At 39.1% G+C, this 22,813-nt stretch overlaps 1 protein-coding gene across 1 annotated transcript in view; it reads right to left on the bottom strand.

Annotated features, from left to right (window-relative positions):
• The window catches only part of aldh4a1 (aldehyde dehydrogenase 4 family member A1), a 54,430-nt gene that overhangs the window by 7,628 nt on the left and 23,989 nt on the right, over positions 1 to 22,813 (bottom strand). Inside the window, exons 8-13 of the mRNA XM_062965878.1 lie at positions 19,079 to 19,266; positions 17,173 to 17,246; positions 13,194 to 13,390; positions 6,364 to 6,411; positions 4,034 to 4,186; positions 1,323 to 1,444 (exon numbers count right to left, since the gene is read on the bottom strand). Of these exons, the coding sequence (XP_062821948.1) occupies positions 1,323 to 1,444; positions 4,034 to 4,186; positions 6,364 to 6,411; positions 13,194 to 13,390; positions 17,173 to 17,246; positions 19,079 to 19,266 (782 nt within the window). The remainder of the gene's footprint in view (positions 1 to 1,322; positions 1,445 to 4,033; positions 4,187 to 6,363; positions 6,412 to 13,193; positions 13,391 to 17,172; positions 17,247 to 19,078; positions 19,267 to 22,813) is intronic.

Here is a 22,813-nt window from a genome sequence, read left to right as displayed (position 1 = left end):
TGCTTAATTGGTAAAATCATAACCTGGTTTGATGTTTAATAAGCTTTTTCTTAATCTCTCCTTATTATCCAAGATATTCGCTTATCCAAGCTTCTGCCGGCCTGTTTAGCTTGAATAAGTGAGATTCTACTGTATTTATAAATATAATTATAATATATTATATCATATAGTTATAAGATAATTATAATTAAATTATTATATTATATTATATTATATCAGACAAGTATATTATTATATATTAATATTAGATCATTATAATACTATATTATGTTATAATATAATATCATCAAATTATAATAAAATATAGATAGAGACACATATAAAGGTACATAGAGATGGCAAAAGCTTGCAAGGGGTTAATGCCTATATAATAATAATAATAATAATAATAATAATAATAATAATAATAATAATAATATTGCACAGACAGACTACAAACAGAGGCACAACTATGTGGCCCAAATGATTCATTGGAACTTATGCCTCAAGTATCACCTCCCTGCAGTTAAGAACTGGTGGGATCACAAACCTGCAAAGGTTGTGGAAAATGAACACACAAAGATACTGTGGGACTTCCGAATCCAGACTGACAAAGTTCTGGAACACAACACACCAGACATCACAGTTGTGGAAAAGAACAAAGTTTGGATCATTGATGTTGCCATCCCAGGTGACAGTCGCATTGAAGAAAAACAACAGGAAAAACTCAGCCGCTATCAGGACCTCAAGATTGAACTTCAAAGACTCTGGCAGAAACCAGTGCAGGTGGTCCCAGTGGTGATGGGCACACTGGGTGCCGTGCCAAAAGATCTCAGCCGGCATTTGGAAACAATAGACATTGACAAAATTACGATCTGCCAACTGCAAAAGGCCACCTTACTGGGATCTGCACGCATCATCCGAAAATACATCACACAGTCCTAGACACTTGGGAAGTGTTCGACTTGGGATTTTGTGAAACGAAATCCAGCATATCTATCTTGTTTGCTGTGTCATACAACGTCGTTGTGTCAATAATAATAATAATAATAATAATTTTATTTTTATACCCCGCCTCCATTTATCCATATATCTGTAGGAGAGTTTAATGAATATTTCAGGGGAAAATGCTTTCCTAAGATTAATGAATATATATTTTTCTTCTTCCTGACTTGCAAGGGTGTCTTTCTCTTTTCAAAACATTCCCTTGATTAAGAGCGAGGGAGGCTTTGCAAAAGAAAACACACTGATAAGGGAGGAGAAGAGAGAAATAGATCACATATTGTCTCTATTGTTTCCCGAATTCCTCCCAGGGAAACCAATGGACGGAAAAGGACACTCACTTATCTTGGGCAAACACCGCCCCCGTGAGGCCGTACGGGGAAGTGCGGTCCACCAGCCGCAGAACCTCCTTGTATTGCTTGTCCGGATAGACGTAGATTGACAGCACCGGGCCAAAGATTTCCTGCGTTGGAGAAGAAAGACACGCCAATCAGATCTTAAGGCAACTCTAGGCTTCAAACAGAGTCCCAAATACAGGTCTTTCGAAAATAATATAATTATAATAATATAATGTAATAATAAATATTAGAAAATATTATATGATAATTTATATGACAATTATATGACATACTGTATCATATGTGTAAAAGAGTTTTTCAGCCCTTTTTTAAAGACTGATAGAGTAAATAGAGTAAAATAATAAATATAATAAGATCAGAGTGAAATAATAAATGTATTAATAATAATAATAAAAATAGAGTAAAATAAATGTAATAGTAGCAACAAAAATAGAGAAAAATAATAAATGTAGTAAAATAAATACAGGAAAATAATAAACATAATAATACCAATAATAATAGAGAAAAATAATAAATGTAATAATACCAATAATCATAGAGAAAAATAATAAATGTAATAATACCAATAATCATAGAGAAAAATAATAAATGTAATGATACCAATAATAAATGAGAAAAATAATAAATGTAATAATACCAATAATAAAAGAGAAAAATAATAAATGGAATAATACCAATAATAATAGAGAAAAATAATAAATGTAATCATACCAATAATAATAGAGTAAAATAATACAGGAAAATAATACATGTAGTAATAAATAGAGTAAAATAATAAATATAATAATAATAATAATTACAGGAAAATAATACATGTAGCAATAGAGTAAAATACCAACAATAGAGAAAAATAATAAATGGAATAATACCAATAATAAAAGAGAAAAATAATAAATGTAATAATACCAATAATCATAGAGAAAAATAATAAATGTAATAATACCAATAATCATAGAGAAAAATAATACAGGAAAATAATACATGTAGTAATAAATAGAGTAAAATAATAAATATAATAATAATAAATACAGGAAAATAATACATGTAGTAATAAATAGAGTAAAATAATACATGTAATAATAATAAATACAGGGAAATAATACATGTAGTAATACAGTAAAATAATACATGTAATAATAATAATAAACACAGGAAAATAATACAAATCATAATAAATAGAGTAAAATAATAAATGCAATAATAAGATCAGAGTGAAATAATAAATGTATTAATAATAATAAAAATAGAGTAAAATAAATGTAATAGTAGCAACAATAACAGAGAAAAATAATAAATATAATCATACCAATAATAATAGAGAAAAATAATAAATGTACCATATATTCTCGAGTATAAGCTGACCCAAATATAAGCCAACCAGGACCCCCACCCGAGTCTAAGCCGAGGGGGACTTTTTCAGTCTTAAGAAAAGAAAAACTAGGCTTATACTCGAGTATATATAGTATACTCTCCTTTCTTTTCCTAGATCTCAAATTGATATCTTTTCTTGGAGAGCTTTAGTCCATTTATAATGGAAGACAGTCTAGATGACCTTGGGGGTGCCCCTTCCATCTCTATTGTCAGGTCAATATTGTCAGAAATATTAAGAATTAACTAGGCATTTTTAATTACAAAAATGTGAGCTAAGCACCAAAAAGGTTAAATGGATGCAATGACTCAGCAAAAGCTGCAGTTCCATATAAACAAGTGTGCCTGTAGCTTAGTAGGCCTCAGTGTGAGCTAGGCCTCAGTGTGAAGTAGGCTTCAGCATGAAGTAGGCCTCAGTGTAAGCTAGGCCTCAAAGTGAGCTAGGCCTCAGCGTGAAGTAGGCCTCAGCGTAAAGTAGGCCTCAGTGTGAGCTAGGCCTCAGTGTGAACTAGGCCTCAGCGTGAAGTAGGCTTCAGCATGAAGTAGGCCTCAGTGTGAGCTAGGCCTCAGTGTGAGCTAGGCCTCAGCGTGAGCTAGGCCTCAGCGTGAAGTAGGCCTCAGCATGAAGTAGGCCTCAGCGTGAGCTAGGCCTCAGCGTGAAGTAGGCCTCAGCATGAAGTAGGCCTCAGCGTGAGCTAGGCTTCGGCGTGAGGTAGGCCTCGGCGTGAGGTAGGCCTCGGCGTGAGCTAGGCCTCAGCGTGAGCTAGGCCTCAGTGTGAAGTAGGCCTCAGCGTGAACTAGGCCTCAGCGTGAACTAGGCCTCAGCGTGAAGTAGGCCTCAGCGTGAGCTAGGCCTCAGCGTGAAGTAGGCCTCAGCGTGAACCAGGCCTCAGCGTGAACTAGGCCTCAGCGTAAAGTAGGCCTCAGCGTGAGCTAGGCCTCAACGTGAAGTAGGCCTCAACGTGAGCTAGGCCTCAGTGTGAAGTAGGCCTCAGCGTGAGTTAGGCCTCAGTGTGAAGTAGGCCTCAGCGTGAGCTAGGTCTCAGCGTGAGAAGCTTTGGTGGGAGAAGCCTCTGTTTGAAGGCCTCATGTGGGAATCTCCAGTGTGAAGGCTGCTGTGTGTAAAGCTACTGTGTAAATTCAGTGTCAGTGAGGCCTCATGTGTGAAGCCGTAGGTTGTAGGCCTCCTGTGTAAGTTGGGTGTGAGAGGAGGTTTTACTATACTCTCCTTTCTTTAGCTAGACCTCAAACGGCCATCTTTCCCAGGAGTGGAGGTCAGTCTCGATGACCTTTAGGGCCCGCAAAATGACCACTGGACGGCTCACCTCCTGCATGATGGGGTCCAAGGGGTCCTTGGTCTCCAGGATGCAGGGCTGGACGAAGAAGCCCACTTGGTCGTCGCATTCACCGCCCGCCAGGATGGAGATGTGGGGCGACCCCTTGGCGTGCTGCACCCACTTCCGGATGCGCTCGAAAGCCTGCGAGACGGACAGAGAACGAGGAGATTGGATTTGGTACAAAACTTGGGCCCTCCGGGTGTTTTGGACTGCAACTCCCACAATTCCTAACAGCCTACCGGCTGTTAGGAATTGTGGGAGTTGCAGTCCAAAACACCCGGAGGGCCGAAGTTTGCCCGTGCCTGCCTGCAATACGTGGACGACTTCGTGCTCGCGCTATCCGGAACGGGAATGCACTATCTAGACGACTTCTTGCTCGGTCCTGGAAGAGCCCCAAATATCCTTAACATTCGTCCCAAAGCGAGACCGGGATTAAGCGAGACTTCAAAGCGACGGAGGAAGAAGCGCCGGGTTATCGTTATTGACAGGCGCCGAGGCTTAAGCCGCGAAGAAATGCGTTCGCAGAGGGAGCCTTCGCGGATGAGCCCCCCACCACGCAGCAGGGAGCCTTTGCGCTCCACGGGAGAAGGAGGAGGAGGAAGAAGAAAAGAGGGAGAGAAGGAAGAGGAAGAAGGAAAAGGAGGGGAAGGAAGAAGGAAAAGGGGGAGAGATGGACGAGGAAGAAGGAAAAGGGGGAGAGAAGGAAGAAGAGGAAGGAGGAGAAGAAGGAAGAGGAAGAAAGAAGGAAAAGGGGGAGAGAAGGAAGAAGAGGAAGGAGGAGAAGAAGGAAGAGGAAGAAGGAAAAGGAGGGGAAGGAAGAAGGAAAAGGGGGAGAGAAGGAAGAAGAGGAAGGAGAAGAAGGAGAGGGAAGAAGAAGAGGAGGAAGGAAAAGGAGGGGAAGAAAGAAGGAAAAGGGGGAGAGAAGGAAGAGGAGGAAGAAGGAGAAGGAGAGGGAAGAAGAAGAGGAGGAAGGAAAAGGAGGGAGGAGGAAGAAGAAAAGAGGGAAAAGGAGGAGAGAGGGAAGAGGAAGAGGAGGAAGGAGGAGAAAGAAAGAGGGAAAAGGGGGAGAGATGGAAGAGGAAGAGGAGGAAGGAGGAGAAGAACGAGAGGGAGAAGGAGAAAGAGGGAAAAGGAGGAGAGAGGGAAGAGGAAGAAGGAGGAGAAGAAGGAGGAGGGAGAAAGAAGGAAAAGGTGAGAGATGGAAAAGGAAGAGGAAGGAGGAGAAGGAGGAAGAAAGAACAAAAAGGGGGAGAGATGGAAGAGGAAAAGGAGGAAGAGGAGGAAGGAGGAGAAGGAGGAAGAAAAGAGGGGAAAGGAGGAGTGGCGGAAGAGGCGGAAGGAGAAAAAAGAGGGGAAAGGGGGAGAGACAGGAGAGGAAGAGGAGGAAGGAGGAGAAGAAGGAGAGGGAGAAGGAGGAAGAAAAGAAGGAAAAGAAGGAGAGAGGGAAAAGGAAGAGGCGGAAGGAGGAGAAGAAAGAAGGAAAAGGGAAGAGATGGAAGAGGAGGAAGGAAGAGGAGGAGAAGGAGGAAGAAAAGAGGGAAAAGGAGGAGAGAAGGAAGAGCTGGAAGGAGGAGAAGGAGAAGGAGCAGAAGAAGGAGGAGGAAGAAACAAGGAAAAGGGGGAGAGATGGAAGAGGAAGAGGCAGAAGTATAAGAAGGAGAGGGAGAAGGAGGAAGAAAAGAGGGGAAGGGAGGAGTGGCGGAAGAGGCGGAAGGAGAAAAAAGAGGGGAAAGGGGGAGAGACAGAAGAGGAAGAGGAGGAAGGAGGAGAAGAAGGAGAGGGAGAAGGAGGAAGAAAAGAAGGAAAAGAAGGAGAGAGGGAAAAGGAAGAGGCGGAAGGAGGAGAAGAAAGAAGGAAAAGGGAAGAGATGGAAGAGGAGGAAGGAAGAGGAGGAGAAGGAGGAAGAAAAGAGGGAAAAGGAGGAGAGAAGGAAGAGCTGGAAGGAGGAGAAGGAGAAGGAGCAGAAGGAGGAGGAGGAAGAAACAAGGAAAAGAGGGAGAGATGGAAGAGGAAGAGGCAGAAGTATAAGAAGGAGAGGGAGAAGGAGGAAGAAAAGAGGGAAAAGGAGGAGAGACGGAAGAGCTGGAAGGAAGAGAAGGAGGAGGAGGAGGAAGAAACAAGGAAAAGGAGGAGAGACGGAAGAGGAAGAAGGAGGAGGAGAAGGAGAGGGAGAAGGAGGAAGAAAAGAGGAAAAGGGGATAGACAGAGGAGGAAGAGGAGGAAGGATAAGAAGAAGGAAAGGGAGAGGGAGGAAGAAAAGAGGGAAAAGGAGAAGAAAGGAAAATGAAATCTGATGGGAAATGAATGCAGCTCCTTACCTTGTGATCGATGACAGCCGAGAAGAAGGTCCCAAAGTCTTCCGTTGGCTGGAAAGAAAGAAAGAAAGAAAGAAAGAAAGAAAGAAAGGAAGGAAGGAAGGAAGGAAGGAAGGAAGGAAGGAAGGAAGGAAGGAAGGAAGGAAGAAAGAAAGAAAGAAAGAAAGAAAGAAAGAAAGAAAGAAAGAAAGAAAGAAAGAAAGAAAGAAGAAAGATTAGAAGAGTTTGGGGCGTTCCTCTCCTCTTCTAGGATTCTATGACTTAACGTCAGGGGAAACCTTTACCTTATTATTATTATTATTATTATTACTACTACTACAGTAAAGTCTCACTTATCCAAGCTAAACAGGCCGGCAGAAGCTTGGATAAGCGAGTATCTTGGATAATAAGGAGGGATTAAGGGAAAGCCTATTAAACATCAAATGAGGTTACGATTTTACAAATTAAGCACCAAAACATCATGTTATACAACACATTTGACAGAAAAAGTAGTTCAATACACAGTAATGCTATGTAGTAATTACTGTATTTACGAATTTAGCACCAAAATTTAGCACCATATCACAATGTATTGAAAACATTGGCTACAAAAATGCGTTGGATAATCCAGAATGTTGGATAAGCGAGTGTTGGATAAGTGAGAAAACGCAGTAATGCTAAGTAGTAATTACTGTATTTTCGAATTTAGCACCAAAATATCACGATATATTGAAAACATTGACTACAGAAATGCGTTGGATAATCTAGAACGTTGGATAAGCGAGACACTCCTGTAATAATAAATAGAGTAAAATAATAAATGCAATAATAATAATGATAAGATCAGAGTGAAATAATAAATGCAATAATAATAATGATAAGATCAGAGTGAAATAATAAATGCAATAATAATAATGATAAGATCAGAGTGAAATAATAAATGTATTGTTAATAATAATAAAAATAGAGTAAAATAAATGTAATAGTAGCAACAATGAGAGAGAAAAATAACATAGAATCATAGAATAGTAGAGTTGGAAGAGACCTCATGGGCCATCCAGTCTGCCAAGAAGCAATAATACCAGTAATAATAGAGAAAAATAATAAATGTACCATATATTCTCGAGTATAAGCTGACCCAAACATAAGCCAACCAGGACCTTCACCCGAGTATAAGCCGAAGAGGGCTTTTTCAGGGCTAAAAAAAGGGCTGAAAAACTAGGCTTATACTCGAGTATATACAGTAACGAAGCCATGGAACACCTTGGCCAAATCGAGGTCTGGTCACAGCTGGCACACCTGTGTGCAAAGGCTTTCCCGACCACCACGGACACCTGAGCGTCCCTCTTGTGTTGCTTTTACCTCATGTTTTGCGTCGGCCATTTTGTTTGTCCTTTTCCCTGAGGAAGAGGCAGCCATTTTGTGGCAGTTAGTTGGCCACGCCCCCTTTTCCCTGAGGTAAAAAGAGCCTTCCATTGCTCTCAGAGAGAAACCATTTTAAGTCTATGCTTTTGACCAGTTACTACTACAACTATTTTACAACCAGTTTGCCTAACCAGTTACCTTCAAACCAGTACCTTCTATCAACCAATAGCTGGTTATCACCTTTGTGTTGAGGGTGTTTCAGAGGCCTTGTCACCAGAGACTGGGAACAATTCTCCTCAGAAACAACCACGTCTGGAAGCTCCAGAGCCATCGAGGTATCTTTCAAGCTTTGAATATGAATTTAATTGTGGGGGAAACCAAGGGACCACTCCAGTGGGAAAGTAACAGAGTCATGCCTATGGCCACACAACCTTGGAGGTGTCTACGGACAACGCCGGCTCTTTGGCTTAGAAATGGAAGCCCCGGAGTCATGCCTATGGCCACACAACCTTGGAGGTGTCTACGGACAACGCCGGCTCTTCGGCCTAGAAATGGAAGCCCCGGAGTCATGCCTATGGCCACACAACCTTGGAGGTGTCTACGGTCAACGCCGGCTCTTCGGCTTAGAAATGGAAGCCCCGGAGTCATGCCTATGGCCACACAACCTTGGAGGTGTCTACGGACAATGCCGGCTCTTCAGCTTAGAAATGGAAGCCCCGGAGTCATGCCTATGGCCACACAACCTTGGAGGTGTCTACGGTCAACGCCGGCTCTTCGGCTTAGAAATGGAAGCCCCGGAGTCATGCCTATGGCCACACAACCTTGGAGGTATCTACGGTCAACGCCGGCTCTTCGGCCTAGAAATGGAAGCCCCGGAGTCATGCCTATGGCCACACAACCTTGGAGGTGTCTACGGTCAACGCCGGCTCTTCGGCTTAGAAATGGAAGCCCCGGAGTCATGCCTATGGCCACACAACCTTGGAGGTGTCTACGGACAACGCCGGCTCTTCGGCCTAGAAATGGAAGCCCCGGAGTCATGCCTATGGCCACACAACCTTGGAGGTGTCTACGGTCGACGCCGGCTCTTCGGCTTAGAAATGGAAGCCCCGGAGTCATGCCTATGGCCACACAACCTTGGAGGTGTCTACGGACAATGCCGGCTCTTCAGCTTAGAAATGGAAGCCCCGGAGTCATGCCTATGGCCACACAACCTTGGAGGTGTCTACGGACAATGCCGGCTCTTCAGCTTAGAAATGGAAGCCCCGGAGTCATGCCTATGGCCACACAACCTTGGAGGTGTCTACGGTCAACGCCGGCTCTTCGGCTTAGAAATGGAAGCCCCGGAGTCATGCCTATGGCCACACAACCTTGGAGGTGTCTACGGTCAACGCCGGCTCTTCGGCCTAGAAATGGAAGCCCCGGAGTCATGCCTATGGCCACACAACCTTGGAGGTGTCTACGGTCAACGCCGGCTCTTCGGCTTAGAAATGGAAGCCCCGGAGTCATGCCTATGGCCACACAACCTTGGAGGTGTCTACGGACAATGCCGGCTCTTCAGCTTAGAAATAGAAGCCCCGGAGTCATGCCTATGGCCACACAACCTTGGAGGTGTCTACGGACAACGCCGGCTCTTCGGCTTAGAAATGGAAGCCCCGGAGTCATGCCTATGGCCACACAACCTTGGAGGTGTCTACGGTCAACGCCGGCTCTTCGGCTTAGAAATGGAAGCCCCGGAGTCATGCCTATGGCCACACAACCTTGGAGGTGTCTACGGACAACGCCGGCTCTTCGGCTTAGAAATGGAAGCCCCGGAGTCATGCCTATGGCCACACAACCTTGGAGGTGTGTATATATATATACCGTATCTATTTTTATTTCTGAAATTTACCACCCTCGGCTTATACTGGAGTCAGTGTTTTCCCAGTTATTTTGTAGTAAAATTAGGTCAATAAAATGACATTCATTGAGGCATCAGTAGGTTAAATGTTTTTGAATATTTACATAAAGCTCACATTTTAGATAAGACTGTCCAACTCTGATCAAATCATTATTCTCATCTTCTTCAATGTAAATGTGCGTATGTATCCTTTTAATAATAATAGAGTAAAATAATACATGTAATAATAATAAATACAGGAAAATAGTACAAGTAATAATAGAGTAAAATAATAAATGCAATAATAATAATAATATCAGAGTGAAATAATACATGTATTAATAATAATAATAATAATAATAATAATAATAATAATAATAATAATAATAGAGTAAATGTAATAATACCAATAACAGTGGAGAAAAATAATAATTGTAATAATACCAATAACAGTGGAGAAAAATAATAAATGTACCATATATTCTCGAGTATAAGCTGACCCAAATATAAGCCAACCGGGACCCTCACCCGAGTATAAGCCGAGGGGGGCTTTTTCAGTCTTTAAAAAAAGGCTGAAAAACTAGAGTTATACTCGAGTATATACAGTATATTCTCCAAGGCACTTTTGTAGTCAATGTTTTCAATGTCTCGTGATATTTTGGTGCTAAATTCGTAAATACAGTAATTACAACATAACATTACTGCATATTGAACTACTTTTTCTGTCAAATTTGTTGTATAACATGATGTTTTTGGTGCTTAATTTGTAAAATCATAACCTAATTTGATGTCTAATAGGCTTTTCCTTAATCCCTCCTTATTATCCAAGATATTCGCTTATCCAAGCTTCTGCTGGCCCGTTTAGCTTGGATAAGTGAGACTCTACTCTGTGTGCGTGTAGTCTCGCTTATCCAACCTCCACTTATCCAACGTTCTGTATTATCTAATGCAGTCAGCCTTTTAGTAGCCAATGCTTTTGGAGTCAATGTTTCCAATACATTGCTATGTTTTGTTGCTAAATTTGTAAATACAGTAACTTCTACATAATGTTACTGTGTATTGAACTGCTTTTCCTGTCGATTAGTTGTAAAACATGTTTTGGTGCTTAATTTGCAAAATCATAATGTAATTTGATGTTTAATAGGCTTTTCCTTAGTCCCTCCTTATTATCCAACATTTTCACTTATCCAACATTCTGCTGGCCTGTTTATGTTGGATAAGTGAGACTCTACTGTATATACAGTAGAGTCTCACTTATCCAAGCTAAACGGGCCAGCAGAACCTTGGATTCCCCCAGGCAGGAAGCAGGCAGGCTTTGAAGCTGCAAGGCCATTAAATGCTAATCAAGGTGCCTAATCGCAGCATTTATACCTGCCGTACTGAGACTATTCATTTGCTATTCAGCCTGGCCAACCAAGGATTCCGCAAGGGAGAAAGCGGCCAGGCTTGCAAGCAGCAAGGCTATTCAGTGCTGTTCAACCTGGCCAAAAATATTTCCCCAAGGTGAAAAATCCCCAGGCTCTGAAACCACAAAGCTACTCTGTCCCATTCAACCAGGACTAGAAAGGATGCCCTATGTAGGCTATTATTATTATCATCTATATACTGTATATATAAATGTAATGTGCATAATTAGGACCAAGTTAACAACAAAACTACTGAGCCAAATCACACCAAATTTGGCCACAAAACTAATCACTTTCCAAGGAGTGACTATTTAAAAAAAAAGAAGAAAACACCATGCCCATATGTAGAAAGCGGCCAGGCTTTGAAGCTGCAAGACTATTCAGTGCAGTTCAAGCTGCCCAAACAATGATTCCCCTACAAAGGAAGAAGCCTCTTTGATCGAGGGTGCTACTCCTGCTATGCCAGAAAACGGCCAGGCTTTGAGGCTGCAAGGCTGTTCACTGCTATTCCACCTGGCCAACAAATGATTCCCATAAACCACAGCAACGCGTGGCCGGGCACAGCTAGTTATAATGTATCATAATAATACTAATAATAATATAGAATAATAATATAATAATATCTATATATATAAAAGAGTGATGGAATCAGGGCACCGGACAAAACAACAAAACTACAGGCCCCCCAACCTCGAAATTTGACAACACAACCCATCATTCACAGCTCTAGGTTGATACAACAAAAAGAAAAGAAAAATAAAGTCCTAATTAGGGGGAAAGGAATAATTGTTTTATCCAATTGCTGCCAGTTAAGAGGGCTAAGCTCCACCCACTTGGTCTCCTAGCGACCTACTCAGCCCAGGGGACAGGCACAGTTAGGCCTCAGGCCTCTTCCACACTGCCTATAAGATACAGGTTATCTGATTTTAACTAGATTATATGGCAGGGTAGACTCAAGGCCCTTCCACACAGCTATATTACCCATTTATAATCTTACTAGCTGTGCCTGGCCACGCGTTGCTGTGGTGTTGTCTGGTGGTGTTGGTGAGAACTTGTTGAGGTAGTGGTGGTATTGAATGTCTGTTGTAGGGTCTATGTCCCTGTGTAGTAGTGTGCAGTTTTTATACATTGTCCATGTGTTGGGAATGCTTGGATTGTGTCCTGCTGCATAGTAGAAAGGGTTGGGCTGGATGGCCCTTAGGGGTCTCTGCAAACTCTTGGATTCTATGCTTCTATTATTATTATTTTATTATGACACAGTAAACAAGATAGGTATGCTGGATTTCATATCACAAAATCACAAGTCGAACAAGTGTCTAGGACTGTGTGATGTATTTTCGGATGATGCGCACAGATCCCAGCAGGGTGGCCTTTTGCAGCTGGCAGATCGTAATTTTGTCAATGTCTATTGTTTCCAAATGCCGGCTGAGATCTTTTGGCACGGCACCCAGTGTGCCCATCACCACCGGGACCACCTGCACTGGTTTCTGCCAGAGTCTTTGAAGTTCCATCTTGAGGTCCTGAGAGCGGCTGAGTTTTTCCTGTTGTTTTTCGTCAATGCGACTGTCACCTGGGATGGCGACATCAATGATCCAAACCTTTTTCTTTTCCACAACTGTGATGTCTGGTGTGTTGTGTTCCAGAACTTTGTCAGTCTGGATTCGAAGGTCCCACAGTATCTTTGCGTGCTCATTTTCCAATACTTTTGCAGGTTTGTGATCCCACCAGTTCTTTGCTGCAGGGAGGTGGTACTTGAGGCATAAGTTCCAATGAATCATTTGGGCCACATAGTTGTGCCTCTGTTTGTAGTCTGTCTGTGTGATTTTCTTACAGCAGCTGAGGATATGATCAATGGTTTCGTCGGTTTCCTTGCACAGTCTGCATTTTGGTTCATCAGCTGATTTTTCAATCTTGGCCTCAATCTCATTATTATTATTATTATTATTATTATTATTATTATTATTATTATTATCATCTTCATCATCATTATTATGTAGAGGCTGGATGGCCATCTGTCAGGAGTACTTGGATTGTGTCCTCCTGAATGGTAGAAGGAATACCACCACTACCTCAACAATTTCTCACCAACACCACCAGACAACGCCACAGCAACGCGTGGCCGGGCACAGCTAGTAGAATATAGAATGATAACAATATAGAATAATACTCATGAATTTCAAAAGAGGCCTTCTTGCAGGCACACTCACGTCTCCCACTCTGATCTTGGGGTGTTCTTCCAGGAGGCCGGCCTTGATGCTCGGCCAGAGGGACTCCGGGGCGTAGAGGCGGGAGCAGGCCGAGCACTTCTGCCCCCCAAACTCAAAGGCCGAGCGCAGCGTGCCGCTCACCACGCTCGCCACGTCCGCCGACGCGTGCACAAAGTGGAAGTTCTTCCCGCCACACTCTGATGGAGAAGGACACACAGGTAGGAATGTTGTAGAGAGTTGTTTTGGAATCTTCTAGCACAGGGGTCCCCAAACTAAGGCCGGATGCAGCCCTCCAAGGTCATTTACCTGGCCCCTGCCCTCAGTTTTATAATATAATATTTTTATATCATTTTAAAAATATATTGTATTTACATATAACATTGATAATAATGTTATACAATATAATACTAATACAAATACCATATCGTAATATTAATTATATGTTATATATTACCTATATTACAGTATAGTGGTATAGTTCAATATCTCTCTATATAAAAGAGTGATGGAATCAGAGCACCGGACAAAACAACAAAACTACAGGCCCCCCAACCTCAAAAATTGACAACACAACCCATCATCCATGCCTCTAGGATGATACAACAAAAATAAAATAAAAATATAATCCTAATTAGAGGGAGAACAATAATTGTTTTTATCCAATTGCTGCCAGTTAGAGGGCTAAGCTCCGAACATAGACCCCCTCTATCATCACCACTTTCACAGTATACAAACAACCAAATGCATACTAAACATAAAGACAACCATACAACACACATTCAATACCACCACTACCTCAACAATTTCCCACCAAGACCACCAGACAACGCCACAACAACGCGTGGCGGGGCACAGCTAGTAGTAATATATAATGCTAATATTGTGCTATGCTAATAATATAATATATTGTATGTACATACAGCTGCTTCAGGGTGAGAAGGGTGAGATATAAATGTAATAAATAAATGTAGTAAATGAATAAATAAATAATTTTAGACTTAGGCTCGCCCAAAGTCTGAAATGACTTGAAGGCACACAACAACAACAATCCTAATTCACTGGACTATCTCATTGGCCAGAAGCAGGCCCACACTTCCCATTGAAATCCTGATAGGTTTATGCTGCTTACAATTGTTTTCATTTTAAAATATTGTATTGTTCTTTCATTGTGGTTGTTGTTGTTGTTGTTTTGCACTACAAATAAGACATGTGCAGTGTGCATAGGAATTTGTTCGGGTTTTTTTTCCAAATGATAATTCGGCCCCTCCACAGTCTGAAAGGTAGTGGACCGGCCCCTGTTCTAGCAGTTCCCACAAGACTGGAGAAAGCGACACCCGTTCTCATGAGAACCTGCCAGAGGTGCAGGCGGAGTGAAATGCGGGCAATTAAAATAATATAATAATTTGTCTAGGTCAAGATGCTTGGAACTGCGGAGACAGACTCGCTTTTCTCAGAGGTTTAGAGATAAGGAGAGGAAAAGCAGGTGTGTGAGAAACGATGTTATGGGAGGAAGTGTTATGGGCGGGAATAGTGGGAGTTGAAGCCCAAAATACCTGGAAGGCCCAAGTTTGCCCATACCTGCAATAACCTATAATAGACAATAAATACTGTAAATAAATACTGTAAATAAACAACGAAGCAGCTATTGATAAGGCACACCACTGAAGGCTATCTTGGACTTGGCAATGTTTTCACGGCCTAAAGAAGCTGAGCTTCTAGGATCTTAGTACTGTACAATGTTTTTTATGGATATCCTCAGTGGGCTGAGGCACAGGGAATTTTTAATGGAGTATGTTGTATTTATGTTGCGGTATATGGTTTATGTAATGTGCTTTTCTGTGTCATGTAATTTCGGCAGTTTTTAACCCTCGTATGCCGCTTTGAATCCCACCCATGGGAGAAAAGTGGGATAAAAATAAATATATAATAATAATAATTACTAACAGCCTGCTGTTTATTTATTCGTTCAGTCGTTTCCGACCCCACGGACCAGCTGTTGTTATTATTATTATACATTATTTTTATTTTTATTAGTCTATATTATTCTAGATTATTATCATGTGATATTATTATTGTTATATATTTACATTATTATTATATATTAATGTTGGTATATATTGTATATTACTGCAGTAGTCTCTCACTTATCCAACATAAACAGGCCGGCAGAACGTTGAATAAGCGAATATGTTGGGTAATAAGGAGGGATTAAGGAAAAGCCTATTACACATAAAATTAGGTTATGATTTTACAAATTAAGCACCAAAACATCATGTTATACAAGAAATTTGACAGAAAAAGTAGTTTAATACGCAGTAATGCTATGTAGTAATTACTGTATTTACAAATTTAGCACCAAAATATCACGATGTATTGAAGACATTGACTACAAAAATGCGTTGGATAAGCGAGTGTTGGATAAGTGAGACTCTACTGTATTATTATTGTTCTATATTCTATATTATATTATTATTTTTATATATTATTATTCTATATTCCATATTATCATGATTATTGTTCTATATATAATATATATATATATATATGTGTGTGTGTGTGTGTGTGTGTGTGTATGTATATGTATGTATATATTATACTAGCTGTGCCCGGCCACGTGTTGCTGTGGCGAAGTATAGTGGTATGGGAAATAAAGTACAGTAGAGTCTCACTTATCCAACAAACAGGCCGGCAGAACATTGAATAAGCGAATATGTTGGATAATAAGGAGGGATTAAGGAAAAGGCTTAAGGCTTTTCCTTAATCCCTCCTTATTATCCAACATATTCGCTTATTCAACACATCAAATTAGGTTATCATTTTACAAATTAAGCACCAAAACATCATGTTATACAAGAAATTTGACACAAAAAGTAGTTCAATACACAGTAATGCTATGTAGTAATTACTGTATTTACAAATTTAGCACCAAAATATCACAATGTATTGAAGACATTGACTACAAAAATGTGTTGGATAATCCAGAATGTTGGATAAGCGAGTGCTGGATAAGTGAGACTCTACTGCAGGGGTCCCCAAACTTTTTAAACAGGGGGCCAGTTCACGATCCTTCAGACCGTAGGAGGGCCAGACTATAGTTGGCCACCGAGCAATAATTAATAATAGTATTAATAATAACAACAACAATAATAATAAAAAAGAGGGTTGGAAGAGACCCTTTGGGTCATTGAGTCCAACCCCCTTCTGCCTTTGTGCACCGAAAGCACAAGCAAAGCACCCCTGACAGATGGCCGCCCAGCCTCAATGTTAATAATAATAATATAACAATAATAATAATATAACAATAATAATAATAATAATAATAATAATAATAATAATAATAATAAGGTTGGAAGAGACCCCTTGGGCCATTGAGTCCAATCCCCTTCTGCCTCTGTGCACCAAAAGCACAAGCAAAGCATCCCTGACAGATGGCCACCCAGCCTCAATATTAATAATAATAATAATAATAATAATAATAATAATAATGGTTGTAAGAGAAGAAGAGACCCCTTGGGTCATTTAGCCCAACCCCCTTCTGCCCTTGTGCTGTGGGGGCCGGATAAATGGCTTCGATGGGCCGCATCCGGCCCCCGGGCCTTAGTTTGGGGACCCCTGCTCTACTGTATTATTATTGTTCTATATTCTATATTATATTATTTTTATATATAATTATTCTATATTCCATATTATCATGATTATTGTTCTATATTATATTATTATATTATTATATATATATTATTAGTTATATATTTATTATTAATATTAGTTATTATTAGTACCGTATATGTTATTTTCCCATATTCTATATTATGTTCTATATGAGGTACAGAATCAGAGAATTTGAGAGGACCCCCAAAGGCCATCGAGTCCAACCCCCTCCTGATCAGGCCTGGGCCAAATTCAACCCTCCAGGGGTTTTGGACTTCAATTCCCACAATCCCTAACAGGCCATAGGCCTGCTACAGTGCAAAGGGCTCACCTCCAGCCAGGCGGGGAAAAGTCCGGTACCGGTCGAGGTTTTCAGACACCTGCTTCCAAAGGCGCTTGAAGGTCCTAAAGAGAGAGGAAAAATATTACTATTATCCCAGAACCATGCAATAATCAATAATAATAATAATAATAATAATAATAATAATAATAATAATAATAATATCATCATCATAATCACTAATATTTTCTAAAATCAAGTCAATATTATTATTATTAATACTATATTATTATTAATATTATTATTACTACTACTACTACTACTATTAATATATTATTAATATATTATCATCATCATAATCATTATATTTCCCAAAACCAGGCAATAATATGAATAATAATAGATTATTATTATATAAATTCTAATAATAATACAAATATTATTAATTTAATCATAAATATAATAATAAAATATAAATGAAACAATAAAATACAACTAAAACAGTATTATCTTTATTAATTCCGAAATAAATATAATAAATATAATAATAATAACATATAATAATAATAATAATATCATTACTATTATTTCTTCCCAAAACCAGGCAATAATATTAATAATATAATATATTATTTAAATTCTAATAGTAATAAAATGTTATTAATTTAATATTAAATACAATAAAATATAAATGAAACAATAAAATATAATAAAATATTATTATTAATTCTGATATAAATTTAATAATAAAATATAATAATGATAATATTACAGTATAGTCTCACTTATCCAAGCCTCGCTTATCCAAGCCTCTGGATAATCCAAGCCATTTTTGTAGTCAATTTTTTCAATATATCATGATTTTTTAGTGCTAAATTCATAAATACAGTAATTACTACTTAGCATTACTGCATATTGAACTACTTTTTCTGTCAAAATAGTTGTATAACATGATGTTTTGGTGCCTAATTTGTAAAATCATAACGTAATTTGATGTTTAATAGGCTTTTACTTAATCTCTCCTTATTATCCAAGATATTCGCTTATCCAAGCTTCTGCCGGCCCGTTTAGCTTGGATAACTGAGACTCTACTGTATATAAATTCTAATAATAAACTATTATTAATTTAATAATAAATATAATAAAATATAAATGAAACAATAAAATATAATTAAAACATTGTTATCATTATTCTGATATAAATATAATAAATATAATAGTAAAATAGAAATGAAACAATAAAATATAATTAAAATATTCTTATTAATTCTGATATAAATTTAATAATAAAATATAATAATGATAATATTATATAAATTCTAATAATAAACTATTATTAATTTAATAATAAATATAATAAAATATAAATCAAACAATAAAATATAATTAAAACATTGTTATCATTATTAATTCTGATATAAATATAATAAATATAATAATAAAATAGAAATGAAACAATAAAATATTATTAAAATATTCTTATTAATTCTGATATAAATATAATAATAAAATATAACAATAATAACAACAACAAAACAATACTTTTCAAAGTATGCCTTCTTTTCAAACTTATGGAGGAGAGCCTTGGCCCTAAGCGTAATGGCCCAAAAAAGTAGGCACTTTATGAAATGCCTGTGCGTTTGGCTGCGTCAGCGAGAAAGCGTCTCAGCAGGGGCGGCTGCTGCGCATTAAGCGAGCGCTGCTTCGGCCTCTTCTTCCTCCTCGTCTTCGCCTCCGTTTCCCAAGAAGTTGCGATTAAAAATGCGCCGAGTTGGGTCTTTCCGCTCCGGTGCTCCAAAGGCAGGCGGGGAGCCCATCAAGCAGTGCGCAGATCCAGCATTAGCATTTTTATTGTTTCGAGAGGTTTGGTCACACTCTGAATGAATCGAGAAGGAGGAAGAAGAAGAAGAAGAAGAAAGGAGGAGGAAAAAGGGCGCAACGCAAGTAAGGCGCTCACGGGACGCTTCCGGTGAAGTTGATGCCGCAGAGGTGCTCCGAGGCCGTGACGGTGTCGCCAAAGACGGGACCTTCGGACGGGACGAACTGGATCACGTTGGGAGGAAGTCCCGCCTCCAGAAGCACCCTGTACACGGCCGCACTGGACAGGAGCGCCCCGTCACTGGGCTTCCACAGCACCACGTTCCCCTGCAAAAGGAGACAATGATCATGATGATGGCTATTATTATTATCTTATCTATATATATCTATATATATAAAAGAGTGATGGCATCACGGCGACCCACAAAACAACAAAACTACAGGCCCCCCAACCTCAAAATTTGACGACACAACCCATCATCCACGGCTCTAGGTTGATACAACAAAAAGAAAGAAAAATAAAGTCCTAATTAGAGAGAGAGGAATAATTGCTTTTATCCAGTTGCTGCCAGTTACAAGGCTAAGCTCCTCCAACTTGGTCTCCTAGCAACCCAATAAAAAATAATAAAAAACACTAAAAAAATTAAAAAAAACACTAAAAAATTAATACAATAAAATACCATAATAACAAAAAATAACTAAAAATTATACAAGAAAATAATAAAATATAATAAATAAAAAGATAACTTACAATAAAATTAATTTAAAAAATACAAATAACGTCAAATAAAAATTACACAACAATTTTTAACCAATACCACCACCACTTTGCCACAGCAACGCGTGGCCGGGCACAGCTACTATATATATAAAAGAGTGATGGCATCAGGGCAGTGGATAAAACAACAAAACTACAGGCTCCCCAACCTCGAAATTTGACAACACAACCCATCATTCACGGCTCTAGGTTGATACAACAAAAAGAAAAGAAAAATAAAGTCCTAATTACAGGAAGAGGAAAAATAGTTTTTATCCAATTGCTGCCAGTTGAAGGCTAAGCTCCGCCCACTTGGTCTCCTAGCAACCTACTCAGCCCAGGGGACAGGCACAGTTAGGCCTCACTTAGGCCTCTTCCACAGATTATCAGATTTTAACTGGATTATATGGCAGTGTAGACTCAAGGCCCTTCCACACAGCTATATAACCCATTTAGAATCTTATATTATCTGCTTTGAACTGGATTATCTTGAGTCCACACTGCAGTATAATCCACTTCAGTGTGCATACTAAACATAAAGACAGCCATACAACAGACATTCAATACCACCACTACCTCAACAATTTCTTACCAACACCACCAGACAACGCCACAGCAGCGCGTCGCCGGGCACAGCTAGTATATATATATAAATGTAATGTACGTTTGTAGGACTGAGTAAACAACAAACCCACTGGACCAAGTCACACCAAATTTGGCCACAAATAAACAGAGTCATCTAATCTATGTCTTTTAAACAAAACAAAAAAAACCTAGAAAAATAAAGTCCAAATTAAATGACGAGGAAGAGCCGTTTTCAACCCTGGCAGCCAGTCAGAAGGGTAGGCCCTGCCCCCTTTAGGCCCTGCTCACCTTGTCTCCTAGCAGCCCCCTCAGCCACAATGGTGCCCGAGGGATAGGCAGGGTTCACTCTGAACAACACTCTGAAAACGGGAATTCCAGACATGAAACAATCGGGGCCAGCTAACACCTCCCAACAAAAGATTCCCCCAGGCAGGAAGCAGCCAGGCTTTAAAGCTGAAAGGCCATTACATGCTAATTATTCAGGCTAATTGCAGCATTCATATTTGCCTCCAATACACAAAAGAAAAAGGAAGAACCAGAAATATTGGATATTCACAAGCTTTAGGAAATAACATATATTAACGAAAACCAATTCCTGAATATATATATATACAGTATATATATATATATACAGTAGAGTCTCACTTATCCAAGCCTCGCTTATCCAAGCTTCTGGATTATCCAAGCCATTTTTGTAGTCAATGTTTTCAATATATTGTGATATTTTGGTGCTAAATTCGTAAATACAGTAATTACAACATAACATTACTGCGTATTGAACTACTTTTTCTGTCGAATTTGTTGTATAACATGATGTTTTGTTGCCTAATTTGTAAAATCATAACCTAATTTGATGTTTAATAGGCTTTTCCTTAATCCCTCCTTATTACCCAAGATATTCGCTTATCCAAGCTTCTGCCGGCCCATTTAGCTTGGATAAGTGAGACTCTACTGTATATAGTAAATGTAGTGTGCATAATTAGGACCGAGTTAACAACAAAACCACTGAGCCAAATCACACCAAATTTGGCCACAAAACTAATCACTTTCCAAGGAGTGACCATAAAAAAAGAAAACACCATGCCCATATATAGAAAGCGGCCAGGCTTTTAAGCTGCAAGGCTACTCAGTGCAATTCAAGCTGGCCAAACAAGGATTTCCCTACAAAGGAAGTATCCAGGTTTCAAAGTGGCTCTTTGATTGAGGGTGTGACTCCAGCTCACTAAACAAGGATTCCCCTAGGTATCACACAGACAGGCATTGAAGCTGCAAGGCTATTCAGTGCAATTCAACCAGACCAACAAAGGATTAACCTTGGTAGAAGGCGCCAGACTTTGAAGCAGCGATACTACTCTGTACTATTGAAGCTGACCAGCCAAAGAATCCCCAAGGTAACAAGAAGGCAGGCTTTAAAGAAGCGAGGCTATTCATTGCAATTCTAGCAGCTCCAAAAACCAAGTGTCACTATATGCCATAGAATATATTAATATTAATAATAATAATATCCCATGGCATAATAATAATATAAAAAATAATATAATAAAATTATAATAATAAAATAATATAATAATAATAATAATAATAATAATAATATCAAACTTTATTTGTATTCCACCCTATCTCCCCGAGGGGACTCAGGGCGGATTCCAACATAAAATGGCAAACATTCAATGCCTCCATAAACAAACAAATACAGTAGAGTCTCACTTATACAACATAAACGGGCCGGCAGAACGTTGGATAAGCAAATATGTTGGATAATAAGGAGAGATTAAGAAAAAGCCTATTAAACATCAAATTAGGTTATGATTTTACAAATTAAGCACCAAAACATCATGTTATACAACAAATTTGACAGAAAAAGTAGTTCATTACACATTAGTGCTATGTAGTAATTACTGTATTTACGAATTTAGCACCAAAATTACACAATGCATTGAAAACTTTGACTACAAAAATGCGTTGGATAATCCAGAACGTTGGATAAGCGAGTGTTGGATAAGTGAGACTCTACTGTACTGACCTAAAAATCCCAGAGAAACCCCACATATAAAAATAACATTAAAACCTCTCATCAATTTAAGCCTGACATCAATAAATTAAACTACGTGTAGTCAAACAAAATTATATAAAATTATATAGAAATCCAAACAAGCATCCACATTAGTTCACAACAGCCAACTAGAGTTCACAGTGTGGGTTCACAGTGTGGCATATAGTGACACTTGGTATATCATCATCATTATATTATTACTACTAATATTATTATTATTATTCCATAATAATAATAATAACCAATGTAACAATAAATATAATTAATAATAATAATTTGATAATAAATATAAACATCATCATAATATGATAATCCCATGGTATATCTTCCCTCTTGGGTGCCATTCATAGCTGTCTTTCTATGTCAAAGCATTGAGTTCTGGGACCATTAGAAATGCATTTGAGTCAAATCCTCTGAACTTTGAAGAAACTTTCCTAATGTCTCCGGGGTTTTTCCGCCCCAGCGGTGGGCTAACGGCC

Source organism: Anolis carolinensis, unplaced genomic scaffold, assembly GCF_035594765.1.
Source record: "Anolis carolinensis isolate JA03-04 unplaced genomic scaffold, rAnoCar3.1.pri scaffold_15, whole genome shotgun sequence".
In the NCBI taxonomy this organism is placed as follows: Eukaryota; Metazoa; Chordata; class Lepidosauria; order Squamata; family Dactyloidae; genus Anolis; species Anolis carolinensis.
This window is presented reverse-complemented; position numbering and strand designations above follow the sequence as displayed.